General features: G+C 44.2%; 3 protein-coding genes across 3 annotated transcripts; all 3 read left to right on the top strand.

The window, feature by feature from the left end:
* The first annotated feature begins 244 nt into the window (after nucleotides 1–244).
* On the top strand, nucleotides 245–4,333 carry LOC311101317 (solute carrier family 35 member F2-like). The gene is made up of 8 exons (XM_084142443.1): nucleotides 245–382; nucleotides 894–1,069; nucleotides 1,346–1,473; nucleotides 1,614–1,773; nucleotides 1,972–2,128; nucleotides 2,246–2,298; nucleotides 3,065–3,219; nucleotides 3,843–4,333. Exons 1-8 carry the CDS (start codon nucleotides 267–269, stop codon nucleotides 4,128–4,130), a joined length of 1,233 nt encoding a protein of 410 aa, XP_083998569.1. The 5' UTR covers nucleotides 245–266; the 3' UTR covers nucleotides 4,131–4,333.
* A 2,802-nt stretch (nucleotides 4,334–7,135) lies between these two features.
* On the top strand, nucleotides 7,136–10,442 carry LOC311101572 (kelch repeat and BTB domain-containing protein 3-like; the record flags this gene model as incomplete). Its single annotated transcript, XM_084142700.1, has 7 exons — nucleotides 7,136–7,155; nucleotides 8,190–8,391; nucleotides 8,459–8,641; nucleotides 9,002–9,195; nucleotides 9,359–9,485; nucleotides 9,726–9,953; nucleotides 10,167–10,442. The coding sequence occupies 7 exons, from the start codon at nucleotides 7,136–7,138 to the stop codon at nucleotides 10,440–10,442; spliced, it is 1,230 nt and encodes a 409-aa protein (XP_083998826.1).
* A 911-nt stretch (nucleotides 10,443–11,353) lies between these two features.
* On the top strand, nucleotides 11,354–18,894 carry LOC311101358 (uncharacterized protein). Its single transcript, XM_084142493.1, has 4 exons — nucleotides 11,354–11,811; nucleotides 15,177–15,263; nucleotides 16,281–17,202; nucleotides 17,480–18,894. Exons 1-4 carry the CDS (start codon nucleotides 11,800–11,802, stop codon nucleotides 17,707–17,709), a joined length of 1,251 nt encoding a protein of 416 aa, XP_083998619.1. The 5' UTR covers nucleotides 11,354–11,799; the 3' UTR covers nucleotides 17,710–18,894.
* The last annotated feature ends 1,420 nt before the right edge of the window (nucleotides 18,895–20,314 follow it).

The following is a 20,314-nucleotide window of genomic DNA, read 5'->3' as shown; positions in this document are numbered from 1 at the left end:
AAGTAATCACTGATCTAAATACCCCCCACCCCCCTCCCACAGTTTAACCCCCCCCCCCCCCCACGTTCACCCACTTTGTCCCACACACTTTCATCACTACTATAACACCTATCATCTGCAAGCACTAAGTGATCTTTGCACTTTGATTAGAGAACACTGTTAATCATTCAGCCCAGGCAGCACAGTAGACATTTAAAAGCCTCAGTACAGGCAGCACACAGCAGTGTATTCCCCATCCCAGGACCCCACTGTTACAGTGAGACAACATGGCTGAGAAGGAGCCAGAGGGAATTATAGCTACAGACCCCAGCGACAATGATGATAGAAAATGTCTTATTATCCGGAAGCTTCTGAAGTTCAACCCTAAAGAAGTGTTTACATGGTGAGTCTGTGGGGAGAGAAAACTCAACTGGAGTGAGAGTGAGAGAGAGTGAGAGAGAGAGTGTGAGAGAGTGTGAGAGAGAGAGAGAGAGAGAGAGAGAGAGAGAGAGAGAGAGAGAGAGAGAGAGAGAGAGAGATTTGTTATAACAGTGATTATCTGGATCCCATATGGCACCCTATCCTTTATATAGTGCACTACTTTTAACCAGCTCCCTATGGGCTCTGATTGAAAGTAGAGCACTATATAGGGAATACGGTGTCATTTGGGACAGATAGTGACATAGTGAAGGTCTTTCAATGTCCAAGAATGGAGGATGTCCACTGTCCAGTAGTTGTGTATGTCCCTGGCAGCTAGCATACAGTAACTGCTTGGACTGAGTTGTGTTAAAACCCTAATGAAGGCTAGAGGGCCGAAACATGTTGGTTTTACCAATAAAGACGCAGCTTTATCAACGTCCACTGTCTTCCAAGTGTTGCTGAATTTCCTCTTCACTTATGCTTTGTCCTAACAGGCAGCTGGTGAAGACAGTAGCCATGGGTCAGGGTTTGGCTGCTCTCATCTGCGGCACAGCAGTAACATCCCAGTACCTGGCTTCAGACTACCACGTGGACGCGCCCATGCTCCAGAGCTTTATGAGCTACACACTGCTCTGCCTCACCTACACCACCGCTCTGCTGTTCAGAACAGGTACACACACACACACACACACACACGCACACACACACACACACACACACACACACACACACACACACACACACACACACACACACACACACACTCACGCACACCAATGTGCTGCTCTGAAGAACAGGTAGACTCTCTCTCTCTCTCTCTCTCACACACACACACACCACCCTAGTGTGCTCTTCATCAGAATAGTACAGTTGTCAATTCTATAAAATGTTATAATTGTGTAGCATTGCAATAACCTCCAGACTACCCTCTACTAACGTACTGTAGGGGATGGCAATATGTTTCAGATTTTAAAGAAGAGGTGGTGGAAGTATCTCCTAGTAGGCTTGGTGGACGTCGAGGCTAACTACACAGTGGTTAAAGCTTACCAGTACACTACACTCACCAGTATACAGGTCAGAACTACGAGATGGTGTGTGTGTGTATGTCTATGTGTGCGAGCTTGCGTGCCTGCCTGCATGCATGTGTGTATGCGTGCGTGTGCTGAGTTATGTCAATGTATGTGACTATTCTGGTGTGTCTCTCTGTCTTCCAGCTGCTGGACTGTTTTGTGATCCCTGTGTTGATGATACTGTCCTGCTGGTTCCTGAAGACGTGCTACAGACCCATCCACTACGTCTCTGTGTGTGTCTGTCTGCTGGGGGTGGGGGCCATGGTGGGAGCTGACCTACTGGCTGGACGAGACCTGGGATCCAGTAAGAACCCACTCCATTAATTCATTAATTCATTAATTCTTTCATTCAATCTCTCAGTTCATATCATAATAAAAAGTAACATATTAACCTCATCTCTTTCCTCATCCTCCTCTCCTATCTCGCTTCTCTCCTCCCTCTCTTCTCTTCTCTCCTCCCTCTCTCCTCTCCTCCCTCTCTCCTCTCCTCCCTCTCTCCTAGCCTCAGACGTTCTGCTAGGTGATGGCTTGGTCCTGCTCAGTGCCAGTCTATATGCTGTGTCTAACGTGTGTCAGGAGTACACCGTCAAACACCTCAGCAGAGGGGAGTTCCTAGGCATGGTCGGCCTGTTCGGCACACTCATCAGTGGCATACAGCTGTAAGTGTGTGTGTTTACGTGTGTGTGCGCGTGGATGTGTGTTGTGTGTGCATGTTTGGGGAGAAGGTAGTAGAATGGGAATGTGGTTGATTTGAGTGGTCTGCTGTGTTCCTACAGGGGTGTTCTGGAGCATAACAACGTGAAAAACATCCAATGGGACTGGAGAATCGGTTAGTACCACATAAAACAAAATATACAGGTAACTGCCAAAATAAAGGAAACACTTGAGTAAATGAGGGATTGAGAATTTTGTCAGTTACCTGTATATTTGTTGACATTTTTGTATGTTTTTTTATTGAAGAGATAGGACAGTGTAGAAGAAGGAAATAAGGAGAGGGTTTGTTACAAAGTAGCTGCGGGTCCGCAGATTCGGTAGTGTTAACGACTAGACCACCCCAGGCCACCGGTTATTACCGCTCTCTTAGGGTTACAGATGTGGTGGTGGGAAGGTTACAGAGAGTACAGAATGTATGCTGTGTCAGCTTGCTGAAGTACAGTTTCCACATACAGCTCTTTGCTGCTCTTTATCTTGTGTTTTATGGGAGCTGCAACAGTTGATCTTCCTTGTTAATAATACTTTCTGCCCTGTATAATGACTGTAGGTGTTTTCTGTTCAGGCCTATTGTTCTCTGACTACACCCAGTACATCTGTATGTAGGGAGAGTAGAGTAGAGTAGTAGTACTTTGTTGATTCCAACTTGGGAAATTGTTTTATCACCACAAGCATCAACAATGGTTACAAAAGACAAGACAAGGATCAATAATATTCAGATATGAACACATAATAAAATATTTAAAAGACAGATGCACCTTAGATCAGAGAGCCAAGTAAAAAATATTAGAAATGCTGTTGTCTATCATACTCTGGGAAAACAAGCAACAACAATGCATAGTATAGTATGTTCATTTTATCATGTATAATTCTTATCCCCCCAGGCCTGCTGTTTGCTGGCTATGCCCTGTGTATGTACACCCTCTACAGCTGTATGCCCATAGTGGTCAAGAAGACCAGTGCTACAGCAGTCAACCTCTCCCTGCTCACTGCAGACCTCCTCAGCCTCTTCTGTGGCCTGTTTCTCTTTCAATACACGGTTAGTACACACACACACACACACACACACACACACACACACACACACACACACACACACACACACAGCAGCAGAAACACTGAGGATAGTAGGTACAGTAGGTTGAGCCATTTGACAGTTCAGTTACTGATTGTGTTTTGGAAAACAGATAAAGAGATGAGTTAATCAATGATTTTATGACTCCATAGCTGGATAATAGATTGATTGCTGCTATACTATGTCTGTACTCGCTGTAATCTCTGTCAAACTAGTCTAATCTAATTTCTGTGAGATCAAGGAGACAGTAGTGATAAGATCAGTCCCCAGAAACAGAGATAAAGCTGTCCTGATCACAGGACATAGCTGCCCTTATCTTAAAGCATCTTAGTACTGAAAAGAAATCAGTTGGTAGAGCATGGCGCTTGCAACACAAGGGTTGTGGGTTCATTTCCCACGGGGGGCCAGTATGAAAATGTATGCACTCACTAACTGTAAGTCGCTCTGGATAAGAGTGTCTGCTAAATGACTCAAATGTAAAAATGTAAATGTAAATCCCCTGGTCACCGTGACCCTGTTCACCAATGACTGTTGTTAATGTGTTATCTCCTATGTCCTCATATAGCTCATCTGGTGTGTGTGTGTAGTTCTCAGGTCTGTACATTGTGTCTCTGGTGATCATCCTGGTGGGCTTTGTCTCCTTCAATGCTGTGGCAACGACCCCTGCCACTGCAGGCCCCATCACCCCCTCTGTGGGCTGGGAGGAGGGCGGCTACGACAACCCTGATGACATCATCAATGAAGACGTGGTGGTGGCGGTCTTGGAAGAGAAGGAGGAGCAGGAAGAGGAAGAGGGTGAACGCCCAGGGGTTTCATGGAATCAGAGAACACAGAAGGAGGAAGTACCGGCAGGGGGATGGAGTACCAAGATGTGATCTGATCTACTAGATGAGCACTTCCCAACAGTCTATAGCTGTTCATCTCCTTGTCTAATTTCTATCATTCTTACCATTCTAACAGATCTACAGATTCACTGGTGTATATATGTACAGTATAGGTGTTGTGTATTAGTTGTATCATTTCTCCACTAGTTGACTTGGCAGGAGGAATAATAAATACATGTTTTATTCCACATTCATTGTTGGGTGTGTCAAGTTAATGAGTGAGTCTTCATTGATATCAAACCCGGTTGGAGCATAAACCCAATTAAGCATGCTATTTTCACATGAAGATAGACTATGTCTATGTTATCTGCAGGGCTCAATGCGTGCAACATTACCTGATTAAATAATAATGATTTGAGGCAACAAAACATACTTGATACTTGAAATCTTGGAACGAGGTCATACGTTGAGTATTTTTCACTTCATATCCTCGCGTGGCTTTGCTCTTCTGGTAGGGTAGAGAGCTGTCGGTGGTGCTGAAACCGTTAGTAGCACGCGCACAACATTGTTTACAAACATCGGATCTGATCAGCTCATCAAATCTATGGATAGAAAACGTTTTTTTTCCCGAGCTAGTGCTAGTCAAAAACTCTATTATAAACAGTTAGCGAACTAATATTCTGCTTTGTGATTCACTCTATCTATGATGCTAAACAAGGCACGAAGCAATGCTACTGAACTGCTTTGGGACAAATAATAACTGACATGTAGACACCGCCTCCGTGTGTTCACAGACAGTTGAGATATAGGAAGGTAGACCTGGCTGTAGACCCCTCTCCCTCTGTCAATCAATCTTCCATCTCTCTCCCTGACTCCTAAACTGTCTAACTAGCTCCACAGGAATGATCTATAGACAGACTACTATGCTATAGAGCTTGCACAGGACCCAAATAAGAATCTTGAATGGCAGATGACCATTATTTGCACAAAAATCTAAGTAATCTAATAAGGATCTAGTAAGAGTTTGTATGTTTTTCCTTATATGGCAGTGGTGTATTTGTATATGTGTAACTTATATGACATACACAATTGAATACATGATTGTGGTGCATTTCCTACAAAGATATGTTAAGACATATTTGAGACAAAATATAATGAAATACACTGCTCAAAAAAATAAAGGGAACACTAAAATAACACATCCTAGATCTGAATGAATGAAATCATCTTATTAAATACTTTTTTCTTTACATAGTTGAATGTGCTAACAACAAAATCACACAAAAATTATCAATGGAAATCAAATTTATCAACCCATGGAGGTCTGGATTTGGAGTCACCCTCAAAATGAAAGTGGAAAACCACACTACAGGCTGATCCAACTTTGAGGCTCAGTAGTGTGTGTGGCCTCCATGTGCCTGTATGACCTCCCTACAACGCCTGGGCATGCTCCTGATGAGGTGGCGGATGGTCTCCTGAGGGATCTCCCGAGTGGCGCAGTGGTCTAAGGCACTGTGCATCGCAGTGCTAGCTGTGCCACTAGAGATCCTGGTTCGAATCCAGGCTCTGTCGTAGCCGGCCGCGACCGGGAGACCCATGGGGCGGCGCACAATTGGCCCAGGGTAGGGGAGGGACTGGCCGGCAGGGATGTTGGTAAAGCACGGTGTTTGCAACGCCAGGGTTGTGGGTTCGTTTCCCACGGGGGGCCAGTATGAAAAAATATATATATATAATGTAAGCATTCACTAACTGTAAGTAGCTCTGGATAAGAGCGTCTGCTAAATGACTAAAATGTAAATGTGGATCTCCTCCCAGACCTGGACTAAAGCATCCGCCAACTCCTGGACAGTCTGTGGTGCAACGTGGCGTTGGTGGATGGAGCAAGACATGATGTCCCAGATGTGCTCAATTGGATTCAGGTCTGGGGAACGGGCGGGCCAGTCCATAGCATCAATGCCTTCCTCTTGCAGGAACTGCTGACACACTCCAGCCACATGAGGTCTAGCATTGTCTTGCATTAGGAGGAACCCAGGGCCAACCGCACCAGCATATGGTCTCACAAGGGGTCTGAGGATCTCATCTCGGTACCTAATGGCAGTCAGGCTACCTCTGGCGAGCAGATGGAGGGCTGTGCGGCCCCCCAAAGAAATGCCACCCCACACCATGACTGACCCACCGCCAAACCGGTCATGCTGGAGGATGTTGCAGGCAGCAGAACATTCTCCACGGCGTCTCCAGACTCTGTCACGTGCTCAGTGTGAACCTGCTTTCATCTGTGAAGAGCACAGGGCGCCAGTGGTGAATTTGCCAATCTTGGTGTTCTCTGGCAAATGCCAAATGTCCTGCACGGTGTTGGGCTGTAAGCACAACCCCCACCTGTGGACGTCAGGCCCTCATACCACCCTCATGGAGTCTGTTTCTGACCGTTTAAGCAGACACATGCACATTTGTGGCCTGCTGGAGGTCATTTTGCAGGGCTCTGGCAGTGCTCCTCCTGCTCCTCCTTGCACAAAGGCGGAGGTAGCAGTCCTGCTGCTGGGTTGTTGCCCTCCTACGGCCTCCTCCACGTCTCCTGATGTACTGGCCTGTCTCCTGGTAGCGCCTCCATGCTCTGGACACTACGCTGACAGACACAGCAAACCTTCTTGCCACAGCTCGCATTGATATGCCATCCTGGATGAGCTGCACTACCTGAGCCACTTGTGTGGGTTGTAGACTCTGTCTCATGCTACCACTAGAGTGAAAGCACCGCCAGCATTCAAAAGTGACCAAAACATCAGCCAGGAAGCATAGGAACTGAGAAGTGGTCTGTGGTCACCACTTGCAAAACCAGTCCTTTATTGGGGGTGTCTTGCTAATTGCCTATAATTTCCACCTGTTGTCTATTCCATTTGCACAACAGCATGTGAAATGTATTGTCAATCAGTGTTGCTTCCTAAGTGGACAGTTTGATTTCACAGAAGTGTAATTGACTTGGAGTTACATTGTGTTGTTTAAGTGTTCCCTTTATTTTTTTGAGCAGTGTATATTGAATTGAAATATGAAATATATGAATTATGAATTATGTTCTGAGAATGTAACCTCTACAAAATAAATGTTTTTCTTATAGGTTTCACATTGTGTTTTAAAAAGAATGACAATTACTATAAGAAAAATACAGTATTTGTATATAAATATTCAGGTATGAGATTCCATGGTTAAGGCTGGGCAGAACCTCCTAATGGACAGTTGATTCATCTACAGCTACACTACCGTTCAAAAGTTTGGGGTCACTTAGAAATGTCCTTGTTTTCCAAAGAAAAGCAATTTTTTTGTCCATTGAAATAACATACAATTTATCAGAAATACAGTGTAGACATTGTTAATGTTGTAAATGGCTATTGTAGCTGGAAACGGCAGATTTTCAATGGAATATCGACATAGGCGTACAGAGGCCCATTATCAGCAACCATCAGTCCTGTGTTCCAATGGCACGTTGTGTTTGCTAATCCAAGTTTATCATTTTAAAAGGCGAATTGATCATTAGAAAACCCTTTTGCAATTATATGTTAGCACAGCTAAAAACTGTTGTGCTGATTAAAGAAGCAATAAAAACTGGCCTTCTTGAGACTAGTTGAGTATCTGGAGCATCAGCAATTGTGAGTTTGATTACAGGCTCAAAAGGGCCAGAAACAAATAACTTTCTTCTGAAACTTGTCAGTCTATTCTTGTTCTGAGAAATGAAGGCTATTCCATGCGAGAAATTGCCAAGAAACTGAAGATCTCGTACAACGCTGTGTACTACTCCCTTCACAGAACAGCGCAAATTGGCTCTAACCAGAATAGAAAGAGGAGTGGGAGGCCCCAGTGCACAACTGAACAAGAGGACAAATACATTAGAGTGTCTAGTTTGAGAAACAGGCGCCTCACAGGTCCTCAACTGACAGCTTCATTAAATAGTACCCCGCAAAACACCAGTCTCAACGTCAACAGTGAAGAGGCGACTCCGGGATGCTGACCTTCTAGGCAGAGTTGCAAAGAAAAAGCCATATATCAGACTGCCCATCTTAATCTTTTCTTTTTATTGGCCAGTCTGAGATATGGCTTTTTCATTGCAACTCTGCCTAGAAGGTCAGCATCCCGGAGTCGCCTCTTCACTGTTGACGTTGAGACTGGTGTTCTGCGGGCCATGTTTGAGTTGGACATGCGTGAGTGTGGGGATGGGATGGTAATCCTGGGTAACCAGTCTCCGGAAGCCGTACGCTGGTTCCTGGACTTCTGTTACTCTGGAGAGTATTTGCAACATACCCTAGATCTGGGTCAGATACATACTGTATGTCAAATCCATTCAGAAACTTGAGAGATGATGTTGATATATTGACCGGTGTTCCGTTTCCCAGGTGTCTGTGCTCTTCAGAGCATGCAGTGACTTCCTGATCGGAACCCTGGAGCTCTCCAACTGCCTGATGCTATTGATCCTCACCGAGGGATACAGTTCCGCCTCCCTCCTCCAGCGGGCCAATGAGTTTGTAGTTCAGAACTTTCACGACCTCTCAATGACTCCAGACTTCCTGGATATGCCGGTGAGGAGCCACTCTGATAGGTTCCCATTGTAATTTATTGAGACTCACAAAAATAAGTTTGTGCATTGAAATAAAAGGGCCCTAGCACTAGCACACCTGATTCAACATATCAACTCATCATCAAGTTGAATCAGGTGTGTTAGTGCTAGAGCAAATACACCCCTATGGGTCCCCAGGACCAGAATTGGGAAACACTGAAGTAGATAGCTACTCCTTTTAGCTTTGAGATAGTCACTATGTGAGCCATGTAAAAGTGTGCATGGGTCCACTCCCCCTGAAGGATTTAAAAGGATTTAAAAGCATTGGATTGCTTTTAAACACTAATGTTGGGAAACACTGATCTACTTCCTGTCCTCCCAGGTGGGCGTGCTGGAGGTATGTCTGGGGTCGGACAGTCTGAGCGTGCCCAGTGAGGAGGTGGTGGTGAGGTCATTGCTGAGGTGGACAAGTCACGACCTCCAGACCAGACAGAGGCTGTTGCCACGGCTACTTGCACTGCTAAGGCTACACCACGTACCCACACACACCCTGCTGGTACACACACGCGTGCAGGCGCACGCACACACACACACCCACACACACACACCCACACACACACACACACATATGAATGGGGATTTTACCAGTCAAAATGTGTGTGTGTGTGTGTGTGTGTGTGTGTGCGTGCGCCTGCGCGCGTGTGTGTACCAGCAGGGTGTGTGTGGGTACGTGGTGTAGCCTTAGCAGTGCCCCAGACATGGGGAAACCCCGTACCATGCACACATGTGTCACCACCCTGGGCAGACTTTATGTGCTAGGAGGGAGGACCAGAGGAGAGAGGGATGGGGCTCCTAGCCTAATGGAGGTGAGGATGAGGATAATTATGATGATGATGATGATGATGATGATGATCATCATCATCATCATCATCATCATCATCATCTGTAGGTGGAGTACTACGACCCCCTGGCCAAAACACACACACACACACACACACACACACACACACACACACACACACACACACACACACACACAATGCACACAGATACACGCACAAAAATACAGAAACCCCCACACACATACACACATACCTCTAACCCTCCCTGTGGCCTCGTATTACCCAGAATCCAGTGCAATCTACACATTGGGGTCATCGGTGGAGATATCGGACTCCTTCAACCCTTCGCTGGACTGTTTCCTGTGCTACGATGCCGTCTCTGACCAGTGGAGCCACCTGTTGGCAGAGTTTGGTCAGTTTTTCCACGCCACCTTGGTCAAGGCTGTGTCCGTCAACAACACTCTACACCTCTGTGACTTGTCTATGTATAAGGTGACTGACTTGTTGATTGACTGGTTGATTGATTGATTGATTGACTGATTATTTGATTGATGGATGTCTCCATCTACAAGTATTTTTGTATTTCTTTATCCTTCATTTAATCAGGCAGGTCCTATTGACATAGATACAGTACATAGGGACTTTGTCATTAAAACAAACTTGACAACAATTCTACGAAATTCCTGTGTTCTGTGTTCTGTCCAGGTGTACAGCTTCTGTCTGGAGACGTGTGTGTGGCAAGGGGAGGGGTCGTTCGAGTGTGCCCGGTGCAACGCAGGTGCCGTGGGTGTGGCCAACCGAATCTACATCCTGGGAGGAGACTACTCACCTGATGAGATCACTGACGAAGTCCAGGCGTACCACAGTGGGCGGGGCCAGTGGGAGGAAGTGACACCAATGCCACACCCCCTGACAGAGTTTCACTGTCAGGTCATCAGCTTCAACAGATACAGAGACCCCTGGGGAGGGAGGGACATGTAACACACACACACACAAAAAAAGCTGCACTCAGCATCAATGAAATAAATTATGTTTTGTCATATCTCAAGTATTTATTAGTTTATTTAAAACATTTTCTATTCCCAAGAATGCTATATGGGTTCAAAGCCACAGTAGAGGTTTCTGAGTCTTCTGGCCCACAGACTTTTCTTGGTTGTTTCTGGATATGTCTGATCACCTGACCACGGCTGTTGCAGCTGACATGTCATCTATTGCGGGGCAGGATCTATTAAAGAACTCTGGAATGGCATTTTTTCTGTGTGCAGGTTTTCTGTCTTTATTTTCAGTGTAACTGGACTGGGCCTGCCTTCACTTTTTAGAAGTGAGAAAGTGAGAGCTTACTGTCCCAGGTAACAAGTGTTACAACACCATCTATTGGTAGACTATGGAATGTTTTTGTGCCAGAGTAGGCTTGTCTAGCCAAACACAATGTGGTAATGTTGAAATATTTGTAAACACTTGCGCAGAGGGCTAACCATTTGACACAAACATAATGAAATTATGATTTTACATGGTCACATAGTGACTTTCTCAAAGCTAAAAACATGGAGCTTCAAATCAGTTCAAAATAAATGAGGGCGCCTGTGCTCCATGATCGGTTGCCGACTTTTCGCGGGAGATATGATAATATGTCCTAATGTTCAGTGTCTTACTAGATGACGGACGGCCTCAACCATCTGACTGGACAGGGGTGTTACACAAAGTATACGCTGTATGTAGTAAGTTTTGTTTTTGTTGTGTCATGCAAATGTGTTATAGTATTATAATATTGTGCTACAATTTATAACGCATATTTCTTATACTGCAATAGGTATTTTAGATAGTATTCGTTAATCTCTCTACGAAACGGGAGTTACCCTCCTCTTTTGAGTTAAAGCGGTCCTGTCCTGCTCGGGGAACTGATGTTACTAATAGAATGTGATCGTTTCGCTGATCTCCCACTCTTACGAGTCCGTGTACTTTTCGTTGCTTTTTTAATCGTAGGACAGCTTGTGCCGCAGCGACAAAGACGATTGTTCGTAGAGAGACTATCAAAGAAAAGTGCATTTTCGCTCTTAGTCTGCATTCTAGGACAGTTGATCAATGGTTTATCTTTTTTTTTGTAATGTGGATCAAACAAGATAATTGGCTACATTTCAACTGGGGAGTTGCTGACAATGCTAGAATGTCTAGTAGCTAAATGGTGACTGTTTTGCTGTAACTAGAACATTGAGATTTATTTTCTCAAAAGACCCAATTTCGTTGATTTGAAGATAATCAGGACAAGGCTACAGCCGAGCAAGGACAAGACATCACCTTCAGCATTTTTTCCCCATTTGATCTACAGGGACATACAATAATGTTAACCCAGGTATGTATGGTTTATTACATTGTCGTTAGCCTACATTGTTGGTAAATGTTTTCCAAAGTGGTAAGAACAAATACGTTTCTGTGTAGGCTACTAGCTTGTTGTTGTGTGTGGTGTGTCCAGGGCGCGCGTCTTGGACTTGGATACGACCATGTTCTTTCCGCGTAGCCTAATGAATCAAACACCTTTAAATGATGGTCAGTGAAAAAAACGTCGACGACGATGGATGCTTCGTGTGAAACGTGTCCACTAGTTTGTGTGTCCAGAAAACGTTGACACAACTTGTTTTTTTTCCTGCGCAGCATCGAGTGTGTGTAGTCTAGGCTAGACTACAGAAGCCATGTCAGGAGGAATTCTATTGTGTCACTGAAATATTTGGCACTCCGCTATCGCAACTTTATGTTCATGACAAATTAGATCCGTGAGTAAACTAGACTAGGATGCCTTCTGATCAAGCTCTCTAATTTAGATAAACTATTTGGAGAAGCGAAGGTTACATTTTACTAGCCTACTTCAACTGTCATTTTTCTCTGGTGACCGCCCAGCAATCAGGTTACGATGAAGTGACATCTTCGTCGCCATCTTTAGATAAAATTACTTTTAAGGACAGTAGAGGATCATTTGAGTGATTTTGGGCACTGTGTTTGATTCGTTATGCGTTGATCAGTTCCTATGCAGATGACCCCTGTGTAGAGACAGACATGAAGTACATTTTTTCCTGACTGTCAAATCTCGGATGGGATGAAAATTACAATAAGACTAGCCAGCCTATACACGAAAAGTTGTCTTGTTGAAATGACGACTAGGCTACCTTTGGCACTCCGAGAAACCATTGAGACCGGCTTCGTTGTCAGTGTTTCTGTTATACGTGCACCTACAATCTGTTTCAGCCCTCGTTTCCTCCCCTCCCCCATTAAGCCCTTCCGCCCCGGCTTTACACACTCCGACACAATGTTGCCATTAAGTGAAACATAATGTCCAATCGAGTTGCAACAGTGTTGCAATAGCCTCTGTATATCAACACAGGTCTATGCAATATTCACGAGTCTTTCTTGAGCTATAGACTACGTTTTCACTCGTTGTAGGCTATTTGGCTACACGTTTTTGAAGGGCTGTCCATTTTGTGTCATTCCAGTGTCAGGCCTTTTGAAAGTTTATTTCGATAATCTTAGCCTAAAGTTGTGGGTTCCTTAAAAGCACAACTCTAGATTTCTTATATACTTATATTATTATTATTGTTATTATTATTATTCTACTCGCTCTAGCGCTTAAACTGCTTCAGCTATTACCACTCAGCGGGCCGGAAATCCATAACTACTAGAATGGCCATGACAGTCAGTTGTTATTTCAATTGTGTAAATATTCTATAATAAATTGCTGAATGAATGCATTTATTATGTTAATATAGGTCATAAGAAACCTCAGGACACCAAATGTAAATTGTAATCAGTCAGAAAATGTATTGATTGATCCAGAAGCGGATAGACTGTAAATACTAAAAGAAGACTATAGTGTATTTTCTGACTGTAAGACAACAGTTGCCTGCCCATCTAGCCCGTCCAAACTACACCTAAACTATATTGAAACAAATTTCACACATATTATAATAATAATAGATGTGGCCTAAAGAAAATATTAAATTGACAATAGTCTGATGGGTGACAAGATTATCAATTGAGAATGAAGAGACTGATGACCAGTGCACCAGCGCATTGTGCATTGAGAAACGCACCAATGCATTGGAAAAGAAGGGACTGGAGCTTACCAAATAGCACTTCTTCCATATCAGTCTACAGAGGTCCATGCAGGCCAGACGTTTTGATTGCTATACCCTATTTGACAGAGCAGATTCCAAGGTTTTTAATTAACCTATTTTTGCCAAACAACTCTACAAATTGTGCAGATTGTCTCAGATTCAAAGTATTACTTTTTCCTAGAATAACCAAGGCTCCATACATGTGCGTTCCTCATATGAGTACTGGCGACAATCAGCAATAGCCATTTGGGGAAAAGATCCTTTCTATTTTCTAGTATATATTCCATTACATTGTTACTATAAAATATATGTGTTGACTGTGGTAGGACAGGGGAATATAAATCTGCTGTTGATTTCATAGCCTCTGCTATGAAGCACAGATAAATACAACTCAAAACATGTTATTCTGTTCTTTTGAAATAAATTGTCTTGTATCATGTTTTTTATGACCTTCCTAAACAGAATTTAAAATAAAATAAAATTGTATTGATACTTTTTCACCTATAACCATTTAACATTTGCATAAATTACCATGGGTTTGAATGAGAACAATATGACTACAGAGGTAGCTATTCAAAATGGTCCTGCTCCTTTGCCAATTAAGCTATAAGACCAACTTGACCATGTTCAGGCTATCCTAATTTCAAATTGTTTAAAATCTTTATAAGCTATAACTATATACATTTGCATAAATTAGCATAAGCTATCCCACCAACAGTAACTCTTTAACCGATCAAGCTAGAGACACCAAACCAACTTTCACATGTTCAGGCTATCATTTTACATTTTAGTCATTTAGCAGACGCTCTTAGCAGACATTATTTTTTTATTTTTTCATACTGACCCCCCGTGGGAATCGAACCCACAACCCTGGCGTTGCAAGCGCCATGCTCTACCAACTGAACTACACGGGCCCATCATATCTTATCCTATCAATCATTCAATCAATCTTTCCATCTACCTACATTTTCAACTATAACCAGTCACTACCATTACTACTGCAGTCACTACCACTACTATAACTTATTTCACAACCATAAATACTTTAAAACAAGCTAGCAAGCACACCACATTTTCTTCAGGAAATGTACTTTTCTAGTTTAGCTTGAGCTTGATCACTACTTCTAGGATATATAGCCGTTTTTGCAGTATAGGTATCTCTCTTGGCCACACCGAGTCAGTCCCACCATCTATCCATGTTAATAACGTTTACATTTCAAAAGGCGTGGGCCCTGACGTTCTAAAGCAGTTGGAAATCGTTGTATCATTACCGTAAAGCCTGCTTTCACACATCGGGTTTGTCTGTTACATAACTGTCTCGATGTTGTCAACCGAACGAAGTGTAGGCTTGCCTACAACTGGTTGGTTGGTCGGTGTGACAGTGCCTCCCGCGCTTTGGCTCACGGCAGTTTGCTATTGCACTTAGGTGCATTTGTTTCAGCTCGCTGGGTGCACCGAGTAGCAAGAGTTTGCTTTCAAGACCAATGGAATGGTCTCAAATGCCTACCCGGCGCTACGAGCCAGCTGCATGGATGGGAGGGACCCGGCATATGTTACAATGTGGTTATTAATGGTATATAATAACAAGGTGTTTGTTTGTTTGTTTCCGCAGAGAAAGAGAAAACGCACTGTGGAAGACTTCAACCAGTTTTGCACCTTTGTGTTGGCCTATGCTGGATACATCCCCTATCAAACAGAGGTAGGTTGATAAAACACAGTTTTCTCCTGTTCAAGTAAGACTGAGATGTAGCTTATTAACACCAAATTGCTCTTGTAATTAATTGATTCTTATTGTTTCTACACTGAAGAAAAATATAAATGCAACATGTAAAGTGTTGGTCCCATGTTTCATGAGCTGAAATAAAAGATCCACAAAAGTTTTGCGCACAAATTTGTTTACATCCCTGTTAGTGAGCATTTCTCCTTTGCCAAGATAATCCATCCACCTGACAGGTGTGGCATATCAAGAAGCTGATTAAACAGCATGATCATTACACAGGTGCATCTTGTGCTGGAGACCATAAAAGGCCACTCTAAAATTAGCAGTTTTGTCACACAACACAATGCCACATTTCTCAAGTTTTGAGGGAGCATGCAATTGGCATGCTGACTGAAGGAATGTCCACCAGAGCTGTTGCCAGAGAATTCAATGTTAATTTCTCTACCATAAGCTGCCTCCAACATCGTTTTAGAGAATTTGGCAGTACATCCAACCGGCCTCACAACCGCAGACCACGTGTATTGCGTCGTGTGGGCGAGCGGTTTGCTGATGTCAACATTGTGAACAGAGTGCCCCATGGACAGTGTGTTCCAGTTCCCGCCAATATCCAGCAACATCGCTCAGCCATTGAAGAGGAGTGGACAACATTCCACGGGCCACAATCAACAGCCTGATCAACTCTATGCGAAGGAAATGTGTCACGCCGCAAATGGTGGTCACACCAGATACTGACTGGTTTTCTGATCCACACCCCTACCTTTTTTTTTAAAGGTATCTGTGACCAACAGATGCATATCTGTATGCTCTGTCATGTGAAATCCATAGATTAGGGCCTAATGAATTTATTTCAATTGACTGATTTCTTATATGAACTGTAACTCAGTAAAATCTTTGAAATTGTTGCATGTTGCGTTTATATTTTTGTTCAGTATATTTCTGTTGAATGATGTATCCAGTTCTGCTGTTGTGTTTACATGGTGATGTATCCCCCTGTAGGAGTGGTGGTGTAGTGAGAGCAAGCCCAGGGACAGCAACCCCTGCAGCACCAGCCACAGTACCAGTCCATGGGCCTACCAGTCCTCTCCTAACTCAGACTGTGGCTCCTCCGCTCAGAGCCAGACGGAGAAAGGGAAGGAGGTGAAGAGGAGGAGGTCAGACAAGAATCCAGCTGGGCCTGGTCAGGGGGAGAAGAAGCCTAGAGGAGGAAGGGCCAAGAAGTCTCCCAATACGAAACAGGCTGCCCCTAGATCAACAGTCAGCAGAATGCCAGAGCTCCATGAGCAGCACCAGCCCCAGTCTGGACGGACCAACCACAACAGCTGTCCTACTTACAACAAAATACATCCTCTCACGGTTCCCAAACGTGACCATGACTGTAAACTTCCCCAATCTTCCCTGACTCAACTCTTCCCTGAAGCCACCCCCAGCAGCTCTCTTTCTGACCACAAGAACAAGACCAACATCGGTCAGACAGACACACCAGACCCCAACGGGTCAGCTGGGAAGACAAGCGACGCTACAACCCCTCAGAAGAAAGGAAGTGAAGAACTGGAACAGGAAGTGACAGAGCAGCCTGTTGACATGACAACGACAAGCTGTGAGACGGAGGGGAGCAGTCCTCACAGGCCGGGAGACACAGAAAATAAGATAAGAAAAGAAGAGGAGAAGGGGTCTAGGGAGAGCTGGGAGGGGTCTGGTAGTGAAGGAGGGATAGACAGGGGTCAGAGGTCAGATATCCTGAGGATGGTGATGGACAGGAGGTTGAGAGGTCAGCTAGCTGAAGACCAAGAGACAGGCTACCACACAGAGGAGGGCAGCAGTCCCGACCAGGACCGGGACCATGGAAGGAGCAACTACCAGACAGACCAGGGAGGGAGCGATGGAGAGGACATGTCTGCAGACAACAGCAAGATGGAGGGTGAGTAGAAAGGAATCCCACCTGAGACTAAAGGTGCATCCCAAATGGCACGCTGTCCTCTATAGCACTAATTTTGACCAAGGCCCATATTCCCTATATAGTGAACTACTTTTGACCAGGACCCTAGTAGGACTCTGGTCAAAAGTAATATGGAACAGGTTGCCGTTTTGGACACAGCTCACTCATTACCTCATCACTATCTACAACCATCATTGATAGTTTAAAACAGAGGCTGTGTTTAATATAACGTCTCTCTTCTATTTCTCTCTTTTCTCAGATGAGGACGACTCGTGGGACCTGATCACCTGTTTCTGCCTGAAGCCGTTCGCGGGTCGGCCCATGATAGAGTGTAGTGAGTGTGGCACCTGGGTGCACCTGTCCTGCGCTAAGATCCGCCGCACGCACGTTCCTGAAGTCTTCACCTGCCAGCCCTGCCGAGATGCCAAGACCAACATCAGACGCTCCAACCGGGCGCGGATCGCCCCCCGCAAACGCTTCAGCGACTAGAGAGCACCAGCTGGTTCATTGGCTGCATCCCAATTGGCAGCAGGTAGCCTAGTGGTTAAGACTGTTGGGCCAGTAACCGAAAGGTCACTGGTTTGAATCCCCAAGGTGGAAAAATCTGCAGTTTTACCTTTGAGCTAGGCAGTTAACCCCCAACAATAACTGCTCCCAGAGCGCTGTTGATGTCGATTAAGGCAGCCCTCCGCACCTCTCTGATTCAGAGGGGTTCGGTTGAATGCAGAAGACACATTTCGGTTGAACGCATTCAGTTGTGCAACTGACTAGGTAACCTATATAGTGAACTACTTTTGACCAGAGCCCTATGTAGGAAATAGGGTGCCATTTGGGACATTGACCACTAGTGAGCATCAAGTTCTATGCTGGTCCATTTTGCCACTCTGCAAAAACCACCTCCAGCCACCAGGGTTGTGTTCAGTAAAACACAGAAAAAGTAAATTAACTTTTGTTATTGGACAAGTCCAGGTAGTCCTCCCTGTTTCAGTCCTTTTTCTTAAATTTTGTGCCTAATGAACACGACCCAGGACACTGCCATCAGCAACCAAGCCATGAGTCTACGGTTGTGTTCCCCTGCTCAGATGTTGCATTCATCAACCAATGGTCATCAACTGTGCCGTCAGGCACCAGATTGTTATAACATATGATGTGGCTAGCTGATACTTAAAATACCTATCCAGGCATTGTAAGATCCTATCACTCTCTCCAGAACATTCACAGACAATCATGTCTACTCAGGAAGGAATGAGGGGCTACAGGAGAGAGAAAGAGGGAATGGGGGGATGGAGTGAGGGCAGGGGTGAAAGAGGGATGTGGTTGGTAACAGTCTGTTGTTACTGTTGTGGTGAGAACATAACATCTTCTCACATGCTAATCTCATTTACCCCCACCCCTCCCTTCATCCTCCCTTACCTTCACCCAACCCTTTAATTCAATTAAATTAAATGTAAGGGCTTTAGTGGCATGGGAAACGTATGTTAACATTGCCAAAGCAAGTGAAGTAGATAGTAAACAAAAGTGAAATAAACAATACATATTAACAGTAAACATTACACTCAGAAGTTCCAAAAGAATAAAGACATTTCAAATGTCATATTATGTGTATATATACAGTGTTGTAACAATGTGCAAATAGTTAAAGTACAAATGGGAAAATAAATAAATATAAATATGGGTTGTATTTACAATGGTGTTTGTTCTTCACTGGTTGCCCTTTTCTTGTGGCAACAGGTCACAAATATTGCTGCTGTTATGGCACACTGGTATTTCACCCAGTAGATAAGGGAGTTTATCAAAATTGGGTTTGTTTTCAAATTCTTTGTGGATCTCTGTAATCGGAGGGAAATATGTGTCTCTAATATGGTTATACATTTGGCAGGAGGTTAGGAAGTGCAGCTCAGTTTCCACCTCATTTTGTGGGCAGTGTGCACATAGCCTGTCTTCTCTTGAGAGCCAGGTCTGCCTACGGCTGCCTTTCTCAATAGCAAGGCTATGCTCACTGAGTCTGTACATAGTCAAAGATTTCCTTAACTTTGGGTCAGTCACAGTGGTCAGTTGTTCTGCCACTGTGTACTCTCTGTTTAGGGCCAAATAGCATTCTAGTTTGCTCTGTTTTTTTGTTAATTCTTTCCAATGTGTCAAGTAATTCTCTTTTTGTTTTCTCATGATTTGGTTGGGTCTAATTGTGTTGTTGTTGTTGTCCTGGGGCTCTGTGTAGTCTGTTTGTGTTTGTGAACAGAGCCCCAGGACCAGCTTACTTAGGGGACACTTCTCCAAGTTCATCTCTCTGTAGGTGATGGCTTTGTTATGGAAGGTTTGGGAATCGCTTCCTTTTAAGTGGTTATAGAATTTAACGGCTCTTTTCTGGATGTTGATAATTAGTGGGTATCGGCCTAATTCTGCTCTGCATGCATTATTAGGTGTTTTTCGTTGTACACTGAGGATATTTTTGCAGAATTCTGCATGCAGTCTCAATTTGGTGTTTGTCCCATTTTGTGAATTCTTGGTTGGTGAGCAGACCCCAGACCTCACAACCATAAAGGGCAATGGGTTCTATAACTGATTCAAGTATTTTTAGCCAGATCCTAATTGGTATGTCGAATTTTATGTTCCTTTTGATGGCATAGAAAGCTCTTCTTGCCTTGTCTCTCAGATCGTTCACAGCTTTGTGGAATTTACCTGTGGCGCTGATGTTTAGGCCGAGGTATGTATCGTTTTTTGTGTGCTCTAGGGAAACGGTGTCTAGATGGAATTTGTATTTGTGGTCCTGGCAACTGGACCTTTTTTGGAACACCATTGTTTTTGTCTTACTGAGATTTACTGTCAGGGCCCAGGTCTGACAGAATCTGTGCAGAATATCTAGGTGCTGCTGTAGGCCCTCCTTGGTTGGTGACAGAAGCACCAGATCATCAGCAAACAGTAGACATTTGACTTCAGATTCTAGTAGGGTGAGGCCGGGTGCTGCAGACTGTTCTAGTGCCCTCGCTAATTCGTTGATATATATGTTGAAGAGGGTGGGGCTTAAACTGCATCCCTGTATCACCCCAATGTCCTGTGGAAAGAAATGTGTGTGTTTTTTGCCAATTTTAACCAC

Source organism: Coregonus lavaretus (genome assembly GCF_964263955.1).
Source record: "Coregonus lavaretus genome assembly, chromosome: 26".
In the NCBI taxonomy this organism is placed as follows: Eukaryota; Metazoa; Chordata; class Actinopteri; order Salmoniformes; family Salmonidae; genus Coregonus; species Coregonus lavaretus.
Note: the sequence above shows the minus strand (reverse complement) of the source record. Positions and strands in the feature narration are given on the sequence as shown.